At 33.7% G+C, this 18892-nt stretch overlaps 2 protein-coding genes across 2 annotated transcripts in view; one reads left to right on the forward strand and one right to left on the reverse strand.

The window, feature by feature from the left end:
- Positions 1 to 14335, reverse strand: part of LOC144979792 (uncharacterized) — a 65981-nt gene extending 51646 nt beyond the window's left edge. Inside the window, exon 1 of the mRNA XM_078926946.1 lies at positions 14244 to 14335. The gene's annotated coding sequence lies outside the window, so the exon portion shown is untranslated. The remainder of the gene's footprint in view (positions 1 to 14243) is intronic.
- LOC144979828 (ADP-ribose glycohydrolase MACROD1-like) overlaps positions 1 to 18892 on the forward strand; it is a 26549-nt gene continuing 7657 nt past the window's right edge. Inside the window, exons 1-7 of the mRNA XM_078926988.1 lie at positions 1 to 1431; positions 5981 to 6127; positions 9963 to 10100; positions 10816 to 10932; positions 14916 to 15019; positions 15460 to 15490; positions 18312 to 18391. Coding sequence (XP_078783114.1) covers positions 1113 to 1431; positions 5981 to 6127; positions 9963 to 10100; positions 10816 to 10932; positions 14916 to 15019; positions 15460 to 15490; positions 18312 to 18391 — 936 coding nt within the window. The 5' untranslated portion in view covers positions 1 to 1112. The remainder of the gene's footprint in view (positions 1432 to 5980; positions 6128 to 9962; positions 10101 to 10815; positions 10933 to 14915; positions 15020 to 15459; positions 15491 to 18311; positions 18392 to 18892) is intronic.

The raw sequence follows: 18892 nt of genomic DNA on the forward strand, positions 1-18892 counted from the left end.
ATATACGAGATGGAAGTCGGTTTGGACGAATTCAATCCCTCGTGGGGGCGTTGACGTACAATCCTCTAAGCTTGGTGAGAAGTTGCCAGGCTTTGATACCAGTAAGAGGAGACACTGGGTGGCTACAAATCGGCTTCGGTCGAGGAGCTGCCTAAAAGCAAGTGCGCTTCATCAGTGGGGGCTTTCCACCTGTCCTACATGTACCCGATGTGTTCAAGAACCGAAACGGCAGAGCATCTAGTTGAACGGTGTGTTGTGACGATGCTACCGGGCGGGTTCGCGACGGTGCACGAATGCGGACCGGACTTTACTGATTGGGTCGATCGTCATAACATAGTAATGTGAGAACCATAAGAGGCTGCTGCCGACTTGTGAGCAAACAAAAAAGTTACTTGACAAGGACGTGTGAACCGGGATTCGATGTGCGCTTGATTCGTTTCTAGAAACATGTGGTGTGCCCATAACAGGTTTAATTAGATTCAGTTATTCAAACTAATGTTTGAACAGACGACAAATGTTTAAAACCAATTGACAAATTAATATATATCTAGGTACGTTTTAAACTAAAATTACTAACAAATTTGATTCCATTATAAGAAAATAAGACCTACGAGAAAGGAACATTATTTCATCGTAATTTATTCCAGGAAAATGCGAAGCTTTGAATAAAATCATTGCTTATTAATTTTCCGAGATATAATCGAAAAAAGGTATTCATTTTTTTTAAAAAGAGGGGTACAATAAAGGCGAACACTAACACCAATCGTTATTTCATGATATTGTAGGTTGTTTTCTGCCATAATAATGACGTCTATTGTGGTACCTACTATCATTGTTATTTATATAAACCCGATCACTGGAGCTGGGAACAGTACAATGTTTATAATTTAGTTATCATCTTAAACCTGACATTTTAAAACAATTTCTGTTAACAAATCAAGGTTAATCTAGCCCTATCAAAGCGATGAGATACAGACTAAATCGCTGTTGCATAAAAAAAAAATATGGCGGCGCTCGACCTCTCTCGAGCCACTTTTGATGACGTCTCACCCTCTGTTGATATATCTGCCCCTCTCTAGGCTGTGGAGAACCCTGACCCTTCTCCTTTCTATATGGCGATTAATCTCATCTCTAAAATTTCCAACAACTGTTCTAGTTTTAGGCTTACCAGTACCAGTGCTTCTTTCTTACGTAGAATATTGCGAACCATAAGTATGTCAACCGATAAAGGAAAATTAAAAGCATCAGTTGGACCTCATTCTGTAAGTGGTGATAGTGACCATGATGATGATACACGACAGTCACAATCACATTCAAAGCGAAAGGAGCAACAGAAGACGGACGCTTCAAAGAAAACAAAAGTAAAAGAGCAACCCATGACCCGTGGCAAATTTCTTACAGAGCAAGAGGAACATGTTGAAAACGCTAAAAGTATGTTGTTAGAGATAATCAGCATTGTTATCGTTAACACCTTGATTGATAGCTCTATCGATCGTCGATCACAGGGAAGTGGAAGGTGGTACTAGCTAGTGACTCATATGTTTGGAACTTTGTTTTTTGCCCTTATTATTTTGGTCACTTTTATTGTTGTGTTATTTGTGAGCCTAGCTGTCTAATTTGTGTATTATTTTAAAGGACACAAAACAAGCTTACTAATAGTATATAGATAGTATATTTCATTCCCAACTCCTGATTATCTAGATATGTCAAGCCAGTAATAAGATATTTTATACTTTCAAATTTGTGCATGGATACATAATTTTAGAATGTCTCTGACTCAGACGTATTTAATTTAATTGAGATTGCCAAACTCGCACAATATTTTTTTTCCTCTCCATCAACCCTGCTCTTCAGGGCAAAAATTGGAAGAAATTCCATATATATGTAGGTGCAGACGCCACTTCAATGATTAAAAGTAAATTTACTTGGATGCTGGCCTTGAATTAGTCGTATTTATCCCCCCAAAAAAGAAACAAATGACCACTGTCAAGCCACTTTTAAACTAAAACGACGAGTTTTCATTATTTCCATGGTTTGAAAATTGTGGGGCTATGGCTATGTGATTTTGTGGTATGACACTCTCTTTTGGACTGTAAGGTCCTGGGTTCGAGCCTCACTTCGTGCATAGTCCATTCCTTGGAAAAGACTATTTTAAATAGTATTTACTGACATTCTCTCACCGTACTCAGGTGTAAAATGAATACCTGTTCGTTAGCAGCGTTGTCTCTGTCGGAAAAAAAATTATAATATCGCCTAACAGGTGCCATGTCTCGTTCTATGTTAGATGTTGCTGTTCGTCAGGACCCTTTGTAGTGCCTTGAGCAAGTTTAGTGGATATTGTGCTATATAAAAGCTCAAGTTTTTGGGGGTTTTTTTTCGAAAAATAATTTTCAGCCGAGCAAAAGTTGTGCGACTATCTTTGTTAAGTATTAGTTGTACCTGAGAGTCTCAGGTATTCCAATCCTAAAATACCCTAATTGTAGACACAAAATTTATCGATTAAATATTAATCCCACCAGTCCACTTTCAATAAAACTTTAATTTTAACACTAGTGAAAAACAATTCATATTTTCTAATAGTCATTGAAGTGGTGCGTGTAGATGGGATTTCTCCACAAAAATCTTATACTCTTATCAATTTTCATGTAACATATTTTTTACATACTTGCCAAACATGTAAGTTAAATAAATTATACTAAAATAAAGCATAATTCAGACCATTAAAATGATACCCAACACTTGCCATGTTTCTTTTTAATTAACACAAATCCAATTAATTTAAATGTCCACTTCAACTGCAAAACCAAAACTTGATCGCAGTGAGATGATGGTAAGGAGGCTGCAGAGAAGTCACAGATATTCTCTCGTGAAATTTCAATTACACTTTTTTAAACAGGAAAACATCAATAGATCTAGAACTATTTATAGTAGCAAAATGAATAAGGTATTAAATTAAATGATTTTATTTCTAGTCCCATCCTTCTGATTGGTGTACTGAGTTTGAAAAACTTATCAAAGAGGCTATGTGGTCTAGTGGTACTACACTCGCCTTCAAATCTGAAGATCCTAGTTTGAATCCCAAGCAGCACATAGTTTAGTCCTTGGAAAAGGCTCTTTACTCACATTCTCTCACCGTACTCAGGTGTAAAATTAGTACTTGGCTGTTAACAGCGTTGTCTGTCCAAAAAAATGTATAATATGGCCTAAACAGGCATCATCATGTCTCATCCTACATGTTTAGTGTTGCTATTGGCTAGGGACCACCTGTAAAGCGCTTTGAACACATTTATTGGGTATTGCGGTATATTAAAAAAATGCTCAAGTTTTTTGGGGAGTTTTTTGTTTGTTTTTATTTTAAATTGTAACAATAGATAATGAATGGCACTGATCAGAATTTGTAAAAAAAAAAAAAACAAATGGTCTAAATCACTATTTTTTATCATTTGTAGTGTCTCTCTCTGTCTCTCTCACTTTCACATTGACCATATTATACTGAAAATGATGTGATATGGGAGTAAGTAGCCTAAACACATACACATACACAGAGTATTCACGAACAATGCCTGGCCTAGCTCGCCATTGCCTTGTAGCTGTAGGCTTACCTGAGTGTAATGTGGGCCAATACATTGTATTTGGAGATATTAAGTGGGTTTCAGCCCCCCTGTTATAAAACTTATTAGGCTCCTAAAAGTTACTACAATAGCCGATAAATTTTGCTTATGGCAAATAGGGAGAAAAAGACTGGGATTTAAAAAACCTCTGTTAGAACAGGGTCCCTGTTAAATCTGGACCTGTTATCCATGGGCTCCTCTGCACCTCTATCTACAACCCACTAACGATAATCTCCTGCAGAATTCTGGGGATAAATCACCATCATGTCATTTAGCAACTTTCACAAAGTCATTGTACGTGCGGACACCCAAAGCAGGCCATGGAGCACATTCTCTTGGAATGTAACTTGGGACCAATGTGCGCAGACACTGTCTTCAGAACCTGCAAACCACAGCTATGAAATGGATCCAGCACTGCTGTGAAACGATATGATAAGGATGATAATAATTAAAACGGAAGAGTGCCTGTTTGTAATAGCTCTTATTTTTCCGCATTCTTCATTTTATAAAAACTAAACCAGTTATCTCCCTTCATTTGTATTTTTACATAAGAAATATAAATCTTTATCTAAATTTATTTTATTTGTCTATTCACAAAATTGTCATATTTCATAATATAAACGGGCTTTAATTTATAAAAGGTAGCTATCGAACGCTCTTATGAGAGGATATAAACATTGTGTCTGTGTCTTCTCACTCATGAGATGACATAGAGTAATTATGACAGTAAATAAATACTATTGGAACAGGGCTATCAAAATTCCATGATTTCCTAAATTTTGAGTGGTTCATAGCTTAACGTGACTATGGTTTTCAGTGGTTCACAGCTGAACTGATATCTAGGATCATGGAACTGGGTCAGTTTTCTGATTAATTCAGGTTTCATGTTGAAGAAGTAGAAGATTTCTTCTTTATAGCTTGAAGAAGGTAATAATGACAATATTTCAGGAAAATCAAGCACCTCATTTATTCTACAATTGTATCAATTGGTTATATACTTCTGATTTCACATTTTAGTTTTGATTTTGAATTTTTGCATCTAACCTTATTTTACTCCATAAATGTTCTCAGATCAAATTTGTGTTTTCACAGTGTATTGTATATAGAAATAATTAATTAATTTAAGATTTTTCAAAATGACAGTTGATGTAGGATTATGAAAATATCATCATTTAAGTTAAGAACATAGGGGAAAACTTAATAAGGTTTTTTAAAATGACAATTGGTGTAGGATTATGAAATATCATTTAAGTTAAGAAAATAGGGGAAAACTTTTAATAGAATTGAAATATTCCCATTATGTGTGAAGAAAAACTGATCCCTTTTTTTTTTTTATTTAAAAAAAAAGGGATCAGATTTTCTTCTATTTAGAAAAAAAACATTTTCAGTTCCAATAACATTGTGGGGTAACGTGAAATGGTAAAGTCTATTTTTTAAAATTGGGTTTCATTTCAAATTTTATACTGATGATGATGATGATGATAATGCTACCTAACAATAGTTTTGTTATTAATCACGATTATGGTGGTAAGATGTTGCTAATATGAAATAATTGTTGCATAAATTCATGTGCATTTTTTTAAATTTTAGCATTTGGATGTCGATTGCAAACATTTTCAGTGGTTTCAAGGTTTTGAGTTGAGACCCTTGTGGTCAGTATGATATGTTTAAAAAAAATAAATTTGAATTGCACAGATGCAGAATGTTTAGTAGGATAGTTTGGATTAATGATCTAAAACTTACACAATTTTAATTACATAATAGACACAAAACTAATATTAAAAACAGGGCTCTCAATTTTCTGTGGATCCATTGAATTCTGTTATTTCAGAAATTTTCAGTGCTTCAGAATTGATCTTTGATCATGGGTATCGATGGTTCACTGCTGATCTGTGATCATACAAGGGGGCCAGCTTTCTGGTTAATCCTGGTTTTATGTTGCAATGATGTATAACTTTCCTCTTTCACTGCTGATGATGGTATTAGTGATAATGTTTGTTTCATTAATTACTGTGCCTCAGTTGATTATATGCCTCTGGTTTTCACAAATATTTACTCTGAATTTTCTCTGTTCATATTTATACTTTCAGTGTGTCATAATAATCAGACTTAATTAATTAATTTAAGGATTTGTTTTTTTTATGGCATATACAACCAGCAAGTGAATTATTTGTATTGGAAAATTTTAAGTAGGATAAATTTTGGGACTGAATTCAGTTGCTCAATGTCAAAAACATGGTGATAGATAGATTTAATATTACTTTGATATAATGGCTCTTGTTTTCGACAAGGCTCCCTAAAATGTTTGATAAAACTTTACAAACATTATGTAAATGAATGTTTATTTGACTATCTGTTCACTGTTCCAGAGAAAATCCTGTCATTGAATATCAGCGAGAAAAGAAAGCGGTACTTTTGCAAAGACAGATATACTACGCTAGAAGACATTCCAAATTGGCAAGACCATTTTTCAGAGGAACTTCTTCATGACGATATTGCACAAAAATGGTGGAAAAGTAAGATTTTGAATTGTTGAAATAATGATTATAACTATGTTATTTAGCAAAGTGTACATAACATTTTTAAACCAATTACGTTATCAATAGAGGACATGCCGTCCTTATACAATGCATATTTAAATGCTTCAATATTGTCATTGCTTTTGTCATTGATTATTCATTGTGCTGTTTGAAATTTGTTCAGTGTTGCAATTGGGTAATTGGATGACATTATTATTATTATTATTACCATTATGATTATCATTATTATTATTATTATTATTATTATTATTATTATTATTATTATTATTATTATTATTATTATTATTATTATTATTATTATTATTATTATTATTATTATTATTATTACTATCATTACCATTATGATTATCATTATTATTATCATCATCTTTGTTACACATAGTTTTGTGTGTTGATACATTACATTCGGCTGACAGATGTTGTATTTTACCTAAACGCATGGCTTCAATAACCACACCCATAATCACGTAATCAAGGCTAATTATATATCATGTGCCAAGTCAACGGATATATGTGTCGATGATGAAATCGCTCCAGGACTCAAAATTGAACAAAAAAATAAACATAATAAAAAATTATTTCTAATTTCAACAATTTTTGGAATAGACACATAGTTCTTGGTATCAAACCTATTTTAAATTTGACACGATTAAGAATCTGAAGTCATAACAGCGAAAATCCGAAAAAAATTGTTCACTTTTGTATACTGCCATATCGCCCATCGACTCAAAAATATTAATATTAAACATGGCGGGATTTGCAAGTGATCGACCATCCCCATGCTGTCTCCCAGTTATTTGGCCATACACGTTAGGATTTCGCTACGATTTGCTTCAGCCATGCCTGTCCCCTGATCATCACCAGTAAAAATCTCAACATGTATGGCCCTCTGAGGCCACATGCCCACCAACAGGGAAACGATCCATAAATGACACGTCTTTTTGTGCAAACTCTGGTGGGATCGTTTCCTTTAGATGTGTCCACCAAGACAGGAATGACACAAACGGTTTATTAGCCAAATTACGCCTTGTAGTAGCAGTGGTAGTGATTGTGGTAGAAGTAGTATTATTAGAAGCAGTATGTAAAAGTAATAATAGTAGTGGTGGTAGTAGGATTAATAGTATCAATAGTAGTAGTAGTAGTAGGTAGTAGTAGTAGTAATAATATTAGTACAGTCCACTCCGGATAATCGCAACACCTTGGGATCAGCGAAAATGTTGCGATTAACCGAAGTTGCAATTCACCGAAGTTGAGTTTCCTGTCCAGTATTGCAACATTTTACACATATATGGTAAACACAAACCAATTGTTGTAAACATTGTTCTTAATCTACCATAGACTGAGCAATTTGACTGAAAAACAAAAACAAATGGCAGCCCTGTATAGATTTTGACAAGCAAAAGCAGCTTTGAGGCAAGCCTACATTTTATTCAGATTGGATTAACTTTCATTCTTTTGTTTTCAACATTTGTAAGAGCCATGAGACAATAAGCTCTCACCAAATCCGTTGGTCACAATGCACAGTTCTCAATCCCAAAACGAAGGATATCGCTCAGTCTCTCTTTACAACTGTCATTGTCTACCTGTTGTCTAGAGTATGTCCAGCCTCCTCGCCTCCTATTCAATAGTCACAGATGACATCACAAACCTATACTGCAAAGCCCTGCCCTATTTTGTCTCTAATAGAGTGGTGACACACTACTGTAGAATTAAGTCCCGCTCACTCTCGATTCTTACACCTGTCATGATTTCACCAATGTTTAAATTTAATCATAATATTTTGTTTCATTGATTTCTTGAATTTTACACTTTAAGGTCGAAAATCTGTTGCGATTATACGAAGTTTGTTGCAATTAACCAGTGACTTTTATATAGAATTAATTCTGTTTCTTGGGTAATGTCGCGATTAACCGAGTGGACTGTGATAATGATAATAATAATGATAGAGGTTGTAGTAATAGAAGTAGTAACATGAGTAATAGTAATAGTAGCAGCAGTAGTAGTATAATAATTTTAATAAGAAGAAGAATAACAACATCTACAATAATAATGATAATAATAATAATAATAAAATAATAATAGTAATAGTTGTAGTAGTAATAGTAGTAGTAGTAGTAGTAGAAGAAGAAGAAGTAGTGGATGTGGTTGTAATGGTAGTGGTCATAGTAGTGGTGGCATGGTGTTAGGAAGATTAGGAGGAGGAGGAGTAAGTAATAATAGTGGTAGTAAGAAGAGGAGTAGTAAGCAGTAGTAGTAGGAAGAGCATGAGTAGTAAATAGTAGAAATAGGAAGAGTAGGAGGAGGTGGCCGTGGTAGTAGTAGTAGAGTAGTTGGTAATAGCAATAGTAGCAGTGATAGTCGTAGTAATAGTAATACAAGTTTTAGTAGTAGTAGTAGTAGTAGTAGTAAGAAAGAAACCAAAAAACTTGAGCATTTATATAGCGCAGTATCCACTAAACATGCTCAAAGTGCTTTACAAAGGGTCCCTGACCAAAAGCAACATGTATCATGTAGAACAAGACACGACACCTATTAGGCGATGTTACAATTATTTTCCGACAGAGACAACACTGTTATCACCCCGGTCCTCATTTTACACCTCAGTATAGTGAGAGAATGAGAGTAAAGAGCCTTTTATGACTCAACTATGTGCCGAGCAAGGATTGAACTCAGGACCTTCAGATCCGAAAGCGGGTGTCATATCATAAAAGCACATAGCCCAACAATGTTAATCGTAGTAGTAGTGGTAGTAGTATTATTATTATTATTATTATTAGTAGTAGTGGTAGTAGTAGTAGTAGTAGTGTAGTAGTAGTAGTAGTAGTAGTAGTAGTAGTACTAGTAGTAGTAGTAAGAGTAGTAGTACTAGCAGTAGTGGTGGTAGTAGTAGTAGTAAGAGTAGTAGTACTAGCAGTAGTGGTGGTAGTAGTAGCAGTAATTTTAGTAGTGGTGTTAGTAGTAGGAGGAGTAGTAGTAGCAACAGCATTAATAGTAGGAGGAGTAGGAGTGAAAGCAGCAGTAGTAGTGATTTTTAGTGGTCGTGGTGGTGGTGGTAGTAGTTGTAGTACTGGTAATAGTAGTAGTCGCAGTCGTCAGTCGCAAAAGAAACAAGATGTATGAACGAGTGTTATGAGAAAATTATACACAAAATGGGTTGATGAGAAATTCCATAAGAAAACTGTCACAAGATCATTCTTGAATGAATAAAAAAACAAATACCAAATAAATTTGAAATATAGTAAAAACGCGTTAAAAATAAGCGCACATGCATAGGTTTTACTAATTTTGAGGTGCTGAGTTTGATTCTGATATATTTTTTTAGATATGAGCACAAAAATGTGTTTTCTATAAATGATTGATGACTCATCACACATTCCGACCAAAAAAGTGCATGAGTTATTCCCTGCGTCTGGATTAAAGACGTATCGATGCCAGTGGACAACGGGTTGCTTCCCTTTTAATAGTCGGGTATAGGAAAATGAAAGTGTCCTATTTTTTTAGAAAGACTGATGACTTTTAGTCGGTTCAATTCTGTTTTGGAGGACACAGGGCCTTAACCAATCACTGCTGGGTGGACATGGGGGGGGGGGGGGGGTCAGAAAAGGATCTCGACTTCACCAGGAACGATCTCAGTCCCTTTCCATGTGAAGTGAGTGCTCTACCAACTGAGCTATTGAGATCCCCTCTTTGAGCCAGAGCTAGGGCTTTAAGGTATCAAAAATAGTTTAAGATTTTGTCTATCATTCTCATTAATGCCACTGTAGCCAAATCAAGATTTTAATTGTGAATAATTAGGTATGTATTTCAACAGGGAACAAATCTCAAGCAGTCTCTGACGTGAAACCTAGCCTGAATGTAAAGATAAGTCTTTTCCAAGGGGATATAACCACTCTGGAAATAGATGCCATAGTAAATGCAGCCAATGAGTCCCTTCTTGGTGGAGGAGGAGGTATTAATTTTATTGTAATTGCTAATTTACCACCTTAAACAGAAATTTAAAATTGTAAGTAATTGTTTAGATGTGATTTATAATGCAGGTTTGATTGATTTTCTTTTCTTTTTTTTTTTCTTTTTTTAAAATGTCATTCTCCATTGTAAATAGTTAAATATTTAGTCCCTTATATTTGATTATTATTTTTTTCATCATTGTAATAATCATCAAATGGTGTTTTCTTCCTAACATATAAAGACTGACTATTTTGTAGGTTACATTTGAAAAGAAAAAATCTTGGCTCTTCCCTGACAGTCTGACTGTATCACATCTATAAAGGCCTCAATATTGTTAAAAAAAGCTTTACACCAGCAGATAAATTGTTCCATAAGCTGAACTTATTTGGAGAAAAAAGAGTGAAGTCAACATTGATATCATTGCCAACATCGTCACTTCTTTTGTTATGTACTTCTTACCACAATATTATTATAATTATTATTATTATTATTAATTATTATTATTATTATTATTATTATTATTATTATTAATATTATTATTATTATTATTATTATTATTATTATTATTATTATTATTATTATTATTATTTATTTATTTATATATTTTTTTTAAAATTATTATTATTATTATTATTATTATTATTATTATTATTATTATATTATTATTATTATTATTATTATTATTATTATTATTATTATTATTATTATTATTTCAGTTGATGGTGCAATACATAGGGCTGCAGGAATTGATCTGTTACATGAATGTGAACTTCTCAAAGGGTGTTCTGCAGGCGACGCCAAAATCACATGTGGTTATAAGCTACCTGCCAAAAGTAAGATTCCATCTTCTTGTTATTTGTAGAAGAAGATTGACTGTACACACCAGTTAATCCTCTGATCAGAATTCTGACTCTCCCTAATTTGGTCCTATGTAAAGTAATACAAAACAACAAAACAAATAATCAAAAATAGAAATGAGACAATCTTCAATCTTCAATGGCTTGTATTTGCAAAAGGCCCCATGAGACCATCAATGCAAATGTTCAGTCACAGTCCAATCAAAACATGGAACAGTCACAGATTACTTTTATGAGCTAGTGCATTCAAAGCTGTTTTGAAAGTTTCAAAGCATTCAACGTCCATTATATCCAGTGGCAGGACATTCCAGTCAGTTATTGTTCGTGGAAAAAAGCTGTGTTTGTATGTGTCTGTTCTTGTAAATGATTGTATGTATTGTGATGCATTGTTTTTAAAAATCATATCTAGTAAAAACATCAGAGTGAATATAGCTGATCGGTATCAAGGTAAGTTTATACTGCTTTTTGGTCTCAAATTCTTTTTTGTCTTCTGATTCCTCTTTGGGGCTTTTGGAGATAGGAACCTTTGAATATGGCCTTGTTATAATCGTTACATTTGGTCGGAAAACAAGAGCACTCTAAGGATGGCTCAGTATACACCTTATTTGAATCTCCAAAGGCTTCCAGAAGCCGGGAAGTGCTATGAAATAAATAACAAAGTTATATATATTTATTATATTAGTTTTTTCACACTTGTATCTGACAATGAGAAAACTATGAGAGGGTTTTCTATGCATAATGGGTGGGATGTGAAACGATTTTAACTGTATTTTCTATCCCATTAGCTCGATTTTAAGCAAATATAGACTGTTTTAACTGCACAGTATACTTGGTAGAAATATACCTCATTGTGAAAACACTTTAACCTATTGGATTTATTGAAGATGATATGAAACACACCAGATCATGTTAAATATTAGCTGTGTATTTTAGGGCAATTTCGTTATTTGAATGGCAACTGTCTGGTATCCAAGTCATATAAACCAATCCCCAGCTAAGAGCAGCTTCACTTAGGAGAAGAAACCTGACAACTTTGGTCTTCCTTTGATACTTAATTAGACATTTTGTAACCAGTTTTACGGGTCATGATTGGGGTTAAATGACCCATTTGCCTCTTGTTCTTGTCAAGCCATTGATCACCATTGAGAAGAAGGTGGTGGTGGTAGTGTTACCTAACCATTTGTAAATGTAGTCCCTGCCGACAATTGCCTGTTTGCCTATGTATTGTCAGCCAGATGTTTCGTGTTGCCAAAATAAAAGGGAAAAAAAATCCCTAATTTTGCAAGCTAAAAACAGCAAAATTTGCAAAAATTTTGCAAAAAGTTGTGATTAATTTTCCTAAAACCCATAATTCGTTCATAAAAGAGAAAGGTATTTGTTTGTTTTTAAGGGTTTCACGGCGCTTGCAAAAATGTAAGGTCATATCAGCGCCAGTAAAAAGGAAGAAAATGGGATCTAAGTACCCAAGAAAAAGGAAGAACACGCTATCAGTGTACTTATTTTGAGATTATTCGTTTCATCCTGACACAAGCACAGGTCCCCCAGTGATGATAATTAAAATTTGTCAAAAAGGAGGAAAATCTACCGGCCCGTCAGTCAAACCCAAATCTAATGCAAATGTAACCTAGCTATTCATAGTTATTTAATATATTGTTAGTCCTAAAGCACTTCTGATCATTAGATACATCCTGACCTTTTGCAAATATAATTTAATGAATTGTCATTTCCAATGAAACATTTTAGAGGCCTATCATGTCGCCCACTATATCAAATGATTATGATAAACTTTTGGCCAAAAGACCAGGAGGTATTTGTTTTTACATAACAAACCCGGATAGTGTCTGTATTATTGCAACCTTGTGATGATGCAGCTTATAAATAAGAATCTTTAATTAATTGCAAAACATATTCCATCAACAAATCAAATTTAAATTAGCCTTTAAACAATCATTTCTTAAATCGATCAGCCTAACTTATTATCTCTCTTTTACCAAATGATATCTATAAACATAATATGAAAATAGAATGGTGGCTGAGAGAGAAATATGGATATGAGAGAGAAAGAGAGAGAGAGAGAGAGGGAGAATTGATGAATTTTTTATTTTAAAAATTGTTTTATAATTAGACACAGGTTGTATTGAATACTATTAACAAATTCAGAACAATCAAACAAAAACAAAACAAAAAAAAACAAAAAGGAATTTTTTAAAAAGACAGGCTTATAAAACTTATAAAATCGCCAAATGTACTATCATGCTACAGCTAAAAGGTACATAAATATTTACACCCATTTGCTCCATCCCCTTCCCTTTCGATCATCTTCTCATCCATGGCCACCATGTGTCTTGTGCTACTTTTGACATTTGGCGCCAGTATGTCTAGACTAACGTCATAAATAAAGGAGTGTCACCAAAATTCATGCAACTGAGCAGAGATGTCAAAAAATGATAGAAGGCATATTTTTTTTCATAAACTACCGCTTAGCAGAAAATGTTTGACATGACAAAAACAACGGAACATTTATGAAAAAATCCGCGGAAGATTATCATCACTGGTCCCCACAAATATTTTTTTTGTTTTTTTTTTTTGGGGCAAAATCTCGAAAATTTGAAAAAAATTGCACATTTTGCAGCTTAGCCATGTTTTGCGGCCGCAACGCGGCCGCAAGCGATGCAAAAAACTGCCATGAAAGAAAACTGATATCAACAAGATTGAAATGGTACAAAATAGAGCAGCAAGGAGAATAACTAATAAACACTCATAACAATAGCGTAATAAAACTCAGAAAGCTTAGGTATGGAAAAAATGCAACATCGTCATGAAAGAAACAAGATATGTACCTTCCAAAAAATGAATACCAGCAACTCCCCGACTACATTAGACCAAAAAAACAGACTAACAAGAGGACACGATAACAAACTATCAATTCAAACATCAAGAACAGACACCCACTTACACTCTTTATTTCCCTCTGCTGTTTGTTTTTGGAATGAACTCCCTCAGGAGTAGACAGAAACTAAAAGATACAGAATTTGAAAAGGTCTTGGAAGTGTAGAAAAAATATCAAAAATGAAAAGATCACAGCGCGTATTACGAATATGTCAGTGAATTTATGTGTGTGTCATGAAATTTATAAATTTGATCTGGAGTCTGAATCCTCTTTTTAAGGAGCTACTAAAACCACTAAGAAGAATAAAAAGAGAATAAGGATTTCCCTGAACCCACTTGAAGGGTCCCTGGATCCTGTTTTGTGGTCACAGTCACAGTAGACCTGGTTGTTTACTTACCATGAGTCTAGTCTGTGTCCTGGACAGCATTATTTACAGCACATTCTTACTATGGTGATCTGTAAAATGTTTTCTTACAGAATTACTTCTATAGTGAGTGTCAAAGATCAGTAGTCTCATGCCAAGAGATGCAGCAAGTTATAGATAGAAGAGCAGCATGCATGTGGTACATTTGATTAAAAGTGAATAGAAGTTTTGTGAAAACTAACCAACTCCTTGTAGTTTTTTACATTGTCTGGATACACACAGAGCACAAACCAGCGAACTTTGTGATTTTGCAGTGGTCTTCACTTTCCTCTTATTCTCTACTTATTACCAGATGTTTTTAAGGAAAGCTACAAACTTGTATATTTCTGTTAAATTTTAATTAAAGATTGAGTTTAGTGATAAAACCTTATCAAGTAAGGTTTTTAAAAAACAATTTGTATTTTAACACATAAATTGTTATTTTAGATTCTTCATAGATCGTATACATTTATAGAAATGAACGTTTGAATTGAAAATTCGAAACTAACATACCCAGCTTTGGATTCAGTAAAGGCTTGACAGAAAAAAATCTTTTTTTTTCATTTGGATTTATTTTGTTATATTTGATTTATTTGGTTCATAACTTGAAGGGCTTTTTTAAGAAGATGATAATAATAATTGTCGTATTTTAATGAAATTCTCTAGATGTAATTCACACAGTTGGACCTCGAGGTGAGCATCCTGAAATTCTACAAAGCTGTTACCAAAACAGCCTAGATTTGATGAGAGAAAATGAATTGACAACCGTGGTGAGTGTCTCAAAACAGTTCGTTATTGACTCCTTTTTTAAATGTTTTTTATTTTATTTATTTATTTATTTATTTTTTTGTATTTTTTAAAATATTCTTTTTTTTTTTGTTGTTGTTTTTTTCTTTCTTGATAATCAACTTTCAGTTTTCTCTCTCCATTTTATGCTGTAACGTTTTGTTTAATCCTATGAAAATCAACTTTGAAAGTGATTTGAGTTCCATACCTCTGGAATAAACATTTGATCAGTATGTCAGGAAGTTTTTAGATTTTACTCCACTCATACTCATAGATTTTTGCATTATTAATCGAAAATTAATGAAATAACATGAAAAATATTGAAATATGTATATACTTACATCTTAATTTTCATAATTGCATGTGGATTTTGAAAATAAAATGTTAATCTGAAATGTTTTTCCTATTGTTTGCTCCAACCCAGGCGTTTCCATGTATATCAACTGGGATCTTTGGTGAGTGGCTTTTGTATCTCAGGCCTAAACTGAGAGAATTGAGGTTAGGGCCATTAAGGTTAAGGAAGGAATGGTTTTTGTATCGTCTACGTTATTTTTTGCCATTTACTCTGGGGAAAAAATTATCTACACCTAAGTGAATTTAAAAAGATCTTCTTTACATTTAAATAGTTTGTGGTGGCAGAGTGGTAAAGGGTGATTCAAGGTTCGAACCCCACTTCAGGTGCTGTGATTAATTTCCTTGGACAAGATTGTTAATCCTCAGTTTTCTCACTTTGGACATCAAGGGTGATTCCTGTTTGGCATCAGTCATTTGTTTGATGGATTATCGCCGTCCAGGAGTAAACCATTTTGCCTCTCATTATTATGCCACAAGAGCGCGTCCAAAATAGTGAAATTATGCCATTAGCAGTAAATTATGCCCTCTAACCCCCCCTCCCCCCAATTCCATAATCTGTTGCATTATTTCAAGCCATTTGTATATATTTATTTATGGAAGGCTAGTACAGAAAAATCATAATAAAATATTACAACAAACAAGCAACCCCCTCCCCATACACACACATCACAAATTTAGAAGCAAGAGGTATACTAACAAAGAGATTAGTTCCAAAATCAGAAAATTTGCAATATATTTTACATGAAAGATGCATCTGGTGAATTAACGCAGTATAGGTATGTCGACTTACGCTCTTACAATAACTGTTGGGGTCAGGAACATATGAAAGCACTGGCAGTGAGGTCATGTCACTGTCAAATGTATTTGCAGTAACATTTTCCACAGTTTTGGAATTCTTATTATATTGTTATGTATGTAGAAGTGACAAGCCTGTCTTTTGTTTCAAATTTCTAGGTCTTACTGAATGTGGGCAACACATGAAAGTACGAGCGATATAGAAATGGAGAACAAACAAAGAAAGGATCCAGTGCGAAATAAACTGTTTTCACCAAAAAAAAAATAAAAGAAAGAAAAAAAGACAAGGGAGAGATTTTGGATGAATTGATTCAGCATTGTAAAGTAACTATCTGATTACTCACATTCCAAATATACAAATCCAATAAAAGTACAGTCAAACCTTCCTTAGAGACCGCCTCTTTATAACCACCAGCGCTGTAAACACCATTGAAGTTTTTCTCTATATTTTATCTCTATATAACGAAACCTCCCTGACGTGACCAAGACCATCTAAAGGTGTGATCTTATCGGGCAAATACCTCTCTAAAGCGACCACTTGAACTGAAGACCATTTATTCAAACTTCGCTGTGACTGGTCGTCAATACCTTAAAGAGTTAATCATGATTCAACCTGACAAAAACTGACAACAGCCAAATATTCATGGGCAGAGTAGTCAAGACTGGACTCACTAAGTAAAATCCAATTGCAGTGAAGGAAATGACAGGCTTGTCAGTGTCGCTGGTTGTTTTCAGCTTTAATTCTTATCATTTTGTCAACAAAATAAGTTGTAAAATGCAATTTGGATCCAACTTAATTTGCGAGTGGAAACCATTGACATTGCACTTTGTTTGATAAAAATCGGACAAAAATTACAAATTTGATGATGAAAAATGGCTGATGATGATTATTGTAAACATTAAAAATAATATTATGAATAATTTAAATCTCCGTTAATTGTAGGCTGATTTTGTCATTCTTGGTATCAATTTTATTGCAGACTGGTCAACTCGATTCTAAATGCTTGATTTCTCTGGCTGTAGTTAAGCATGCCATCATTTAGATTTGTCTTTCTTTGAGACCTGCTCAAGAAAATCAAAACAGCAACCCTCAATTTATTTTATTTACATTTTCAAGACAACATTAGTGATTTACATTTTCAAGACACAGTAGCAATTTACATTTTCAAGACATGAGTGTGATAGCAGTGCATGGCTCAATCTCATTTTTTCTTTGAATGTATAGGGCTTAAGAATAATTAATTATTAATTTTAATCGGAGCTTAGATTTGCTTGGCTTTTACATGGTTTGTAGTATGCTGTCTTGACTCAATTTCCGTAAATGATGATAAAATAACGTTATGATTAAGCACTAAATTTGGCATTAAAATAAGCATTGATTATTGATCTATACTATTATTTCATCAATCAACCACTTAAGTTTGATGGAAGAGCATATGTGTAATGAGAATAGTATTTCATTATTTCTGATGCCAAGTTTATTGTGTTATAAATTTTAGTTATTGAAGTCTTGTGTAACTATTTGAATGTATATTGGAGGGAATCCTGTACCACGGGCTTGGTGGAACTTTTTATATTTTCTTGAATGGACACACAGATGGATTGCTCTTGGTATCTACTTTGTTTTTCTATTTGAATCAGTTTCTTCATCTTTTATTTCATGGATGCTTGTAAGCACAATTGAATTTTGTCCCTTAGACTTTTTGGCTATCCCATCATCTTCCCTTTTTTGTTTGTTTTACCTTTCACATAACCTAAAAGTGTCAACCACTGTAAATTATAAACAACACTATAATCAGCAATATTTGTACTTTGTTGCTATTTTATGAATTATTTGTCTATATTTAGATGAGGAATGATGTGGCAGGAACAGGTCATTATATTCATGTAATAGGGAACTTTTTCCACAACCTCATAGACATGTGAAGAGTGAGATATTAAGCAAGTGATTAATTGAATCATGTTTCATACTACTCGACACATGTAATTTTCAAAAGAACCTTTACACTAATTGTGACTCCTTCATCTTTGAAACTCAGTCTTAATAGACAATATATTCTTATGCTAGTTATAGTACAATAGAAATATTGTTCATTGTCAATTATTAAATATCTTCTATTGTAACAGGTTATCCTAATTTGAATGCTGCTAGAGTTGCCCTGAAAACTATTCGTAACTGGTTGGACTCAGAGGATTATGCAGACAAGGTAATATTCACCCTCTTGTTACTTTGAGGACCTTGGTCCTAGATTTCACTGTTTGATAATTATAGACCAAGACCACTCTTCAACAAATTATTTATCATGTTTATAAATACAGAAAACGGTAGGGGCTGCCTGAAGTAGTGATCGTAAAATACTAATGAAAGAGTGAAAATTGAGAGGCTTCATATGGGAACAAAACAGACAATGGACGTTTCTGGTACAAACCCTTCGTCAGTACAACAATACACAAATTAACGTGGAAAACAAATAAAATATAATGAAAAATAACTTGTATCGTCTGTACTCAATGGTGGTTGCAGTATGAATGAAATGTTAGCTTAGCGTGGGTAGGGTGCTCCAGTGGGGTGATTCAATTGATAAGAAAAGATCAGCGTTGAGGGAGCAGAACTTACCAGAAAATAATGGAAGATAAAAGACATATTAGTAGTAGTAGTAGTAATAGTAGTAGTAGTAGTTATAGTAGTGGTAGTAGTAGTAGTAGTA

This window comes from Berghia stephanieae, chromosome 1, assembly GCF_034508935.2.
Source record: "Berghia stephanieae isolate SIO BIC M18660-M18661 chromosome 1, UCSD_Bste_1.3, whole genome shotgun sequence".
Classification (NCBI taxonomy): domain Eukaryota; kingdom Metazoa; phylum Mollusca; class Gastropoda; order Nudibranchia; family Aeolidiidae; genus Berghia; species Berghia stephanieae.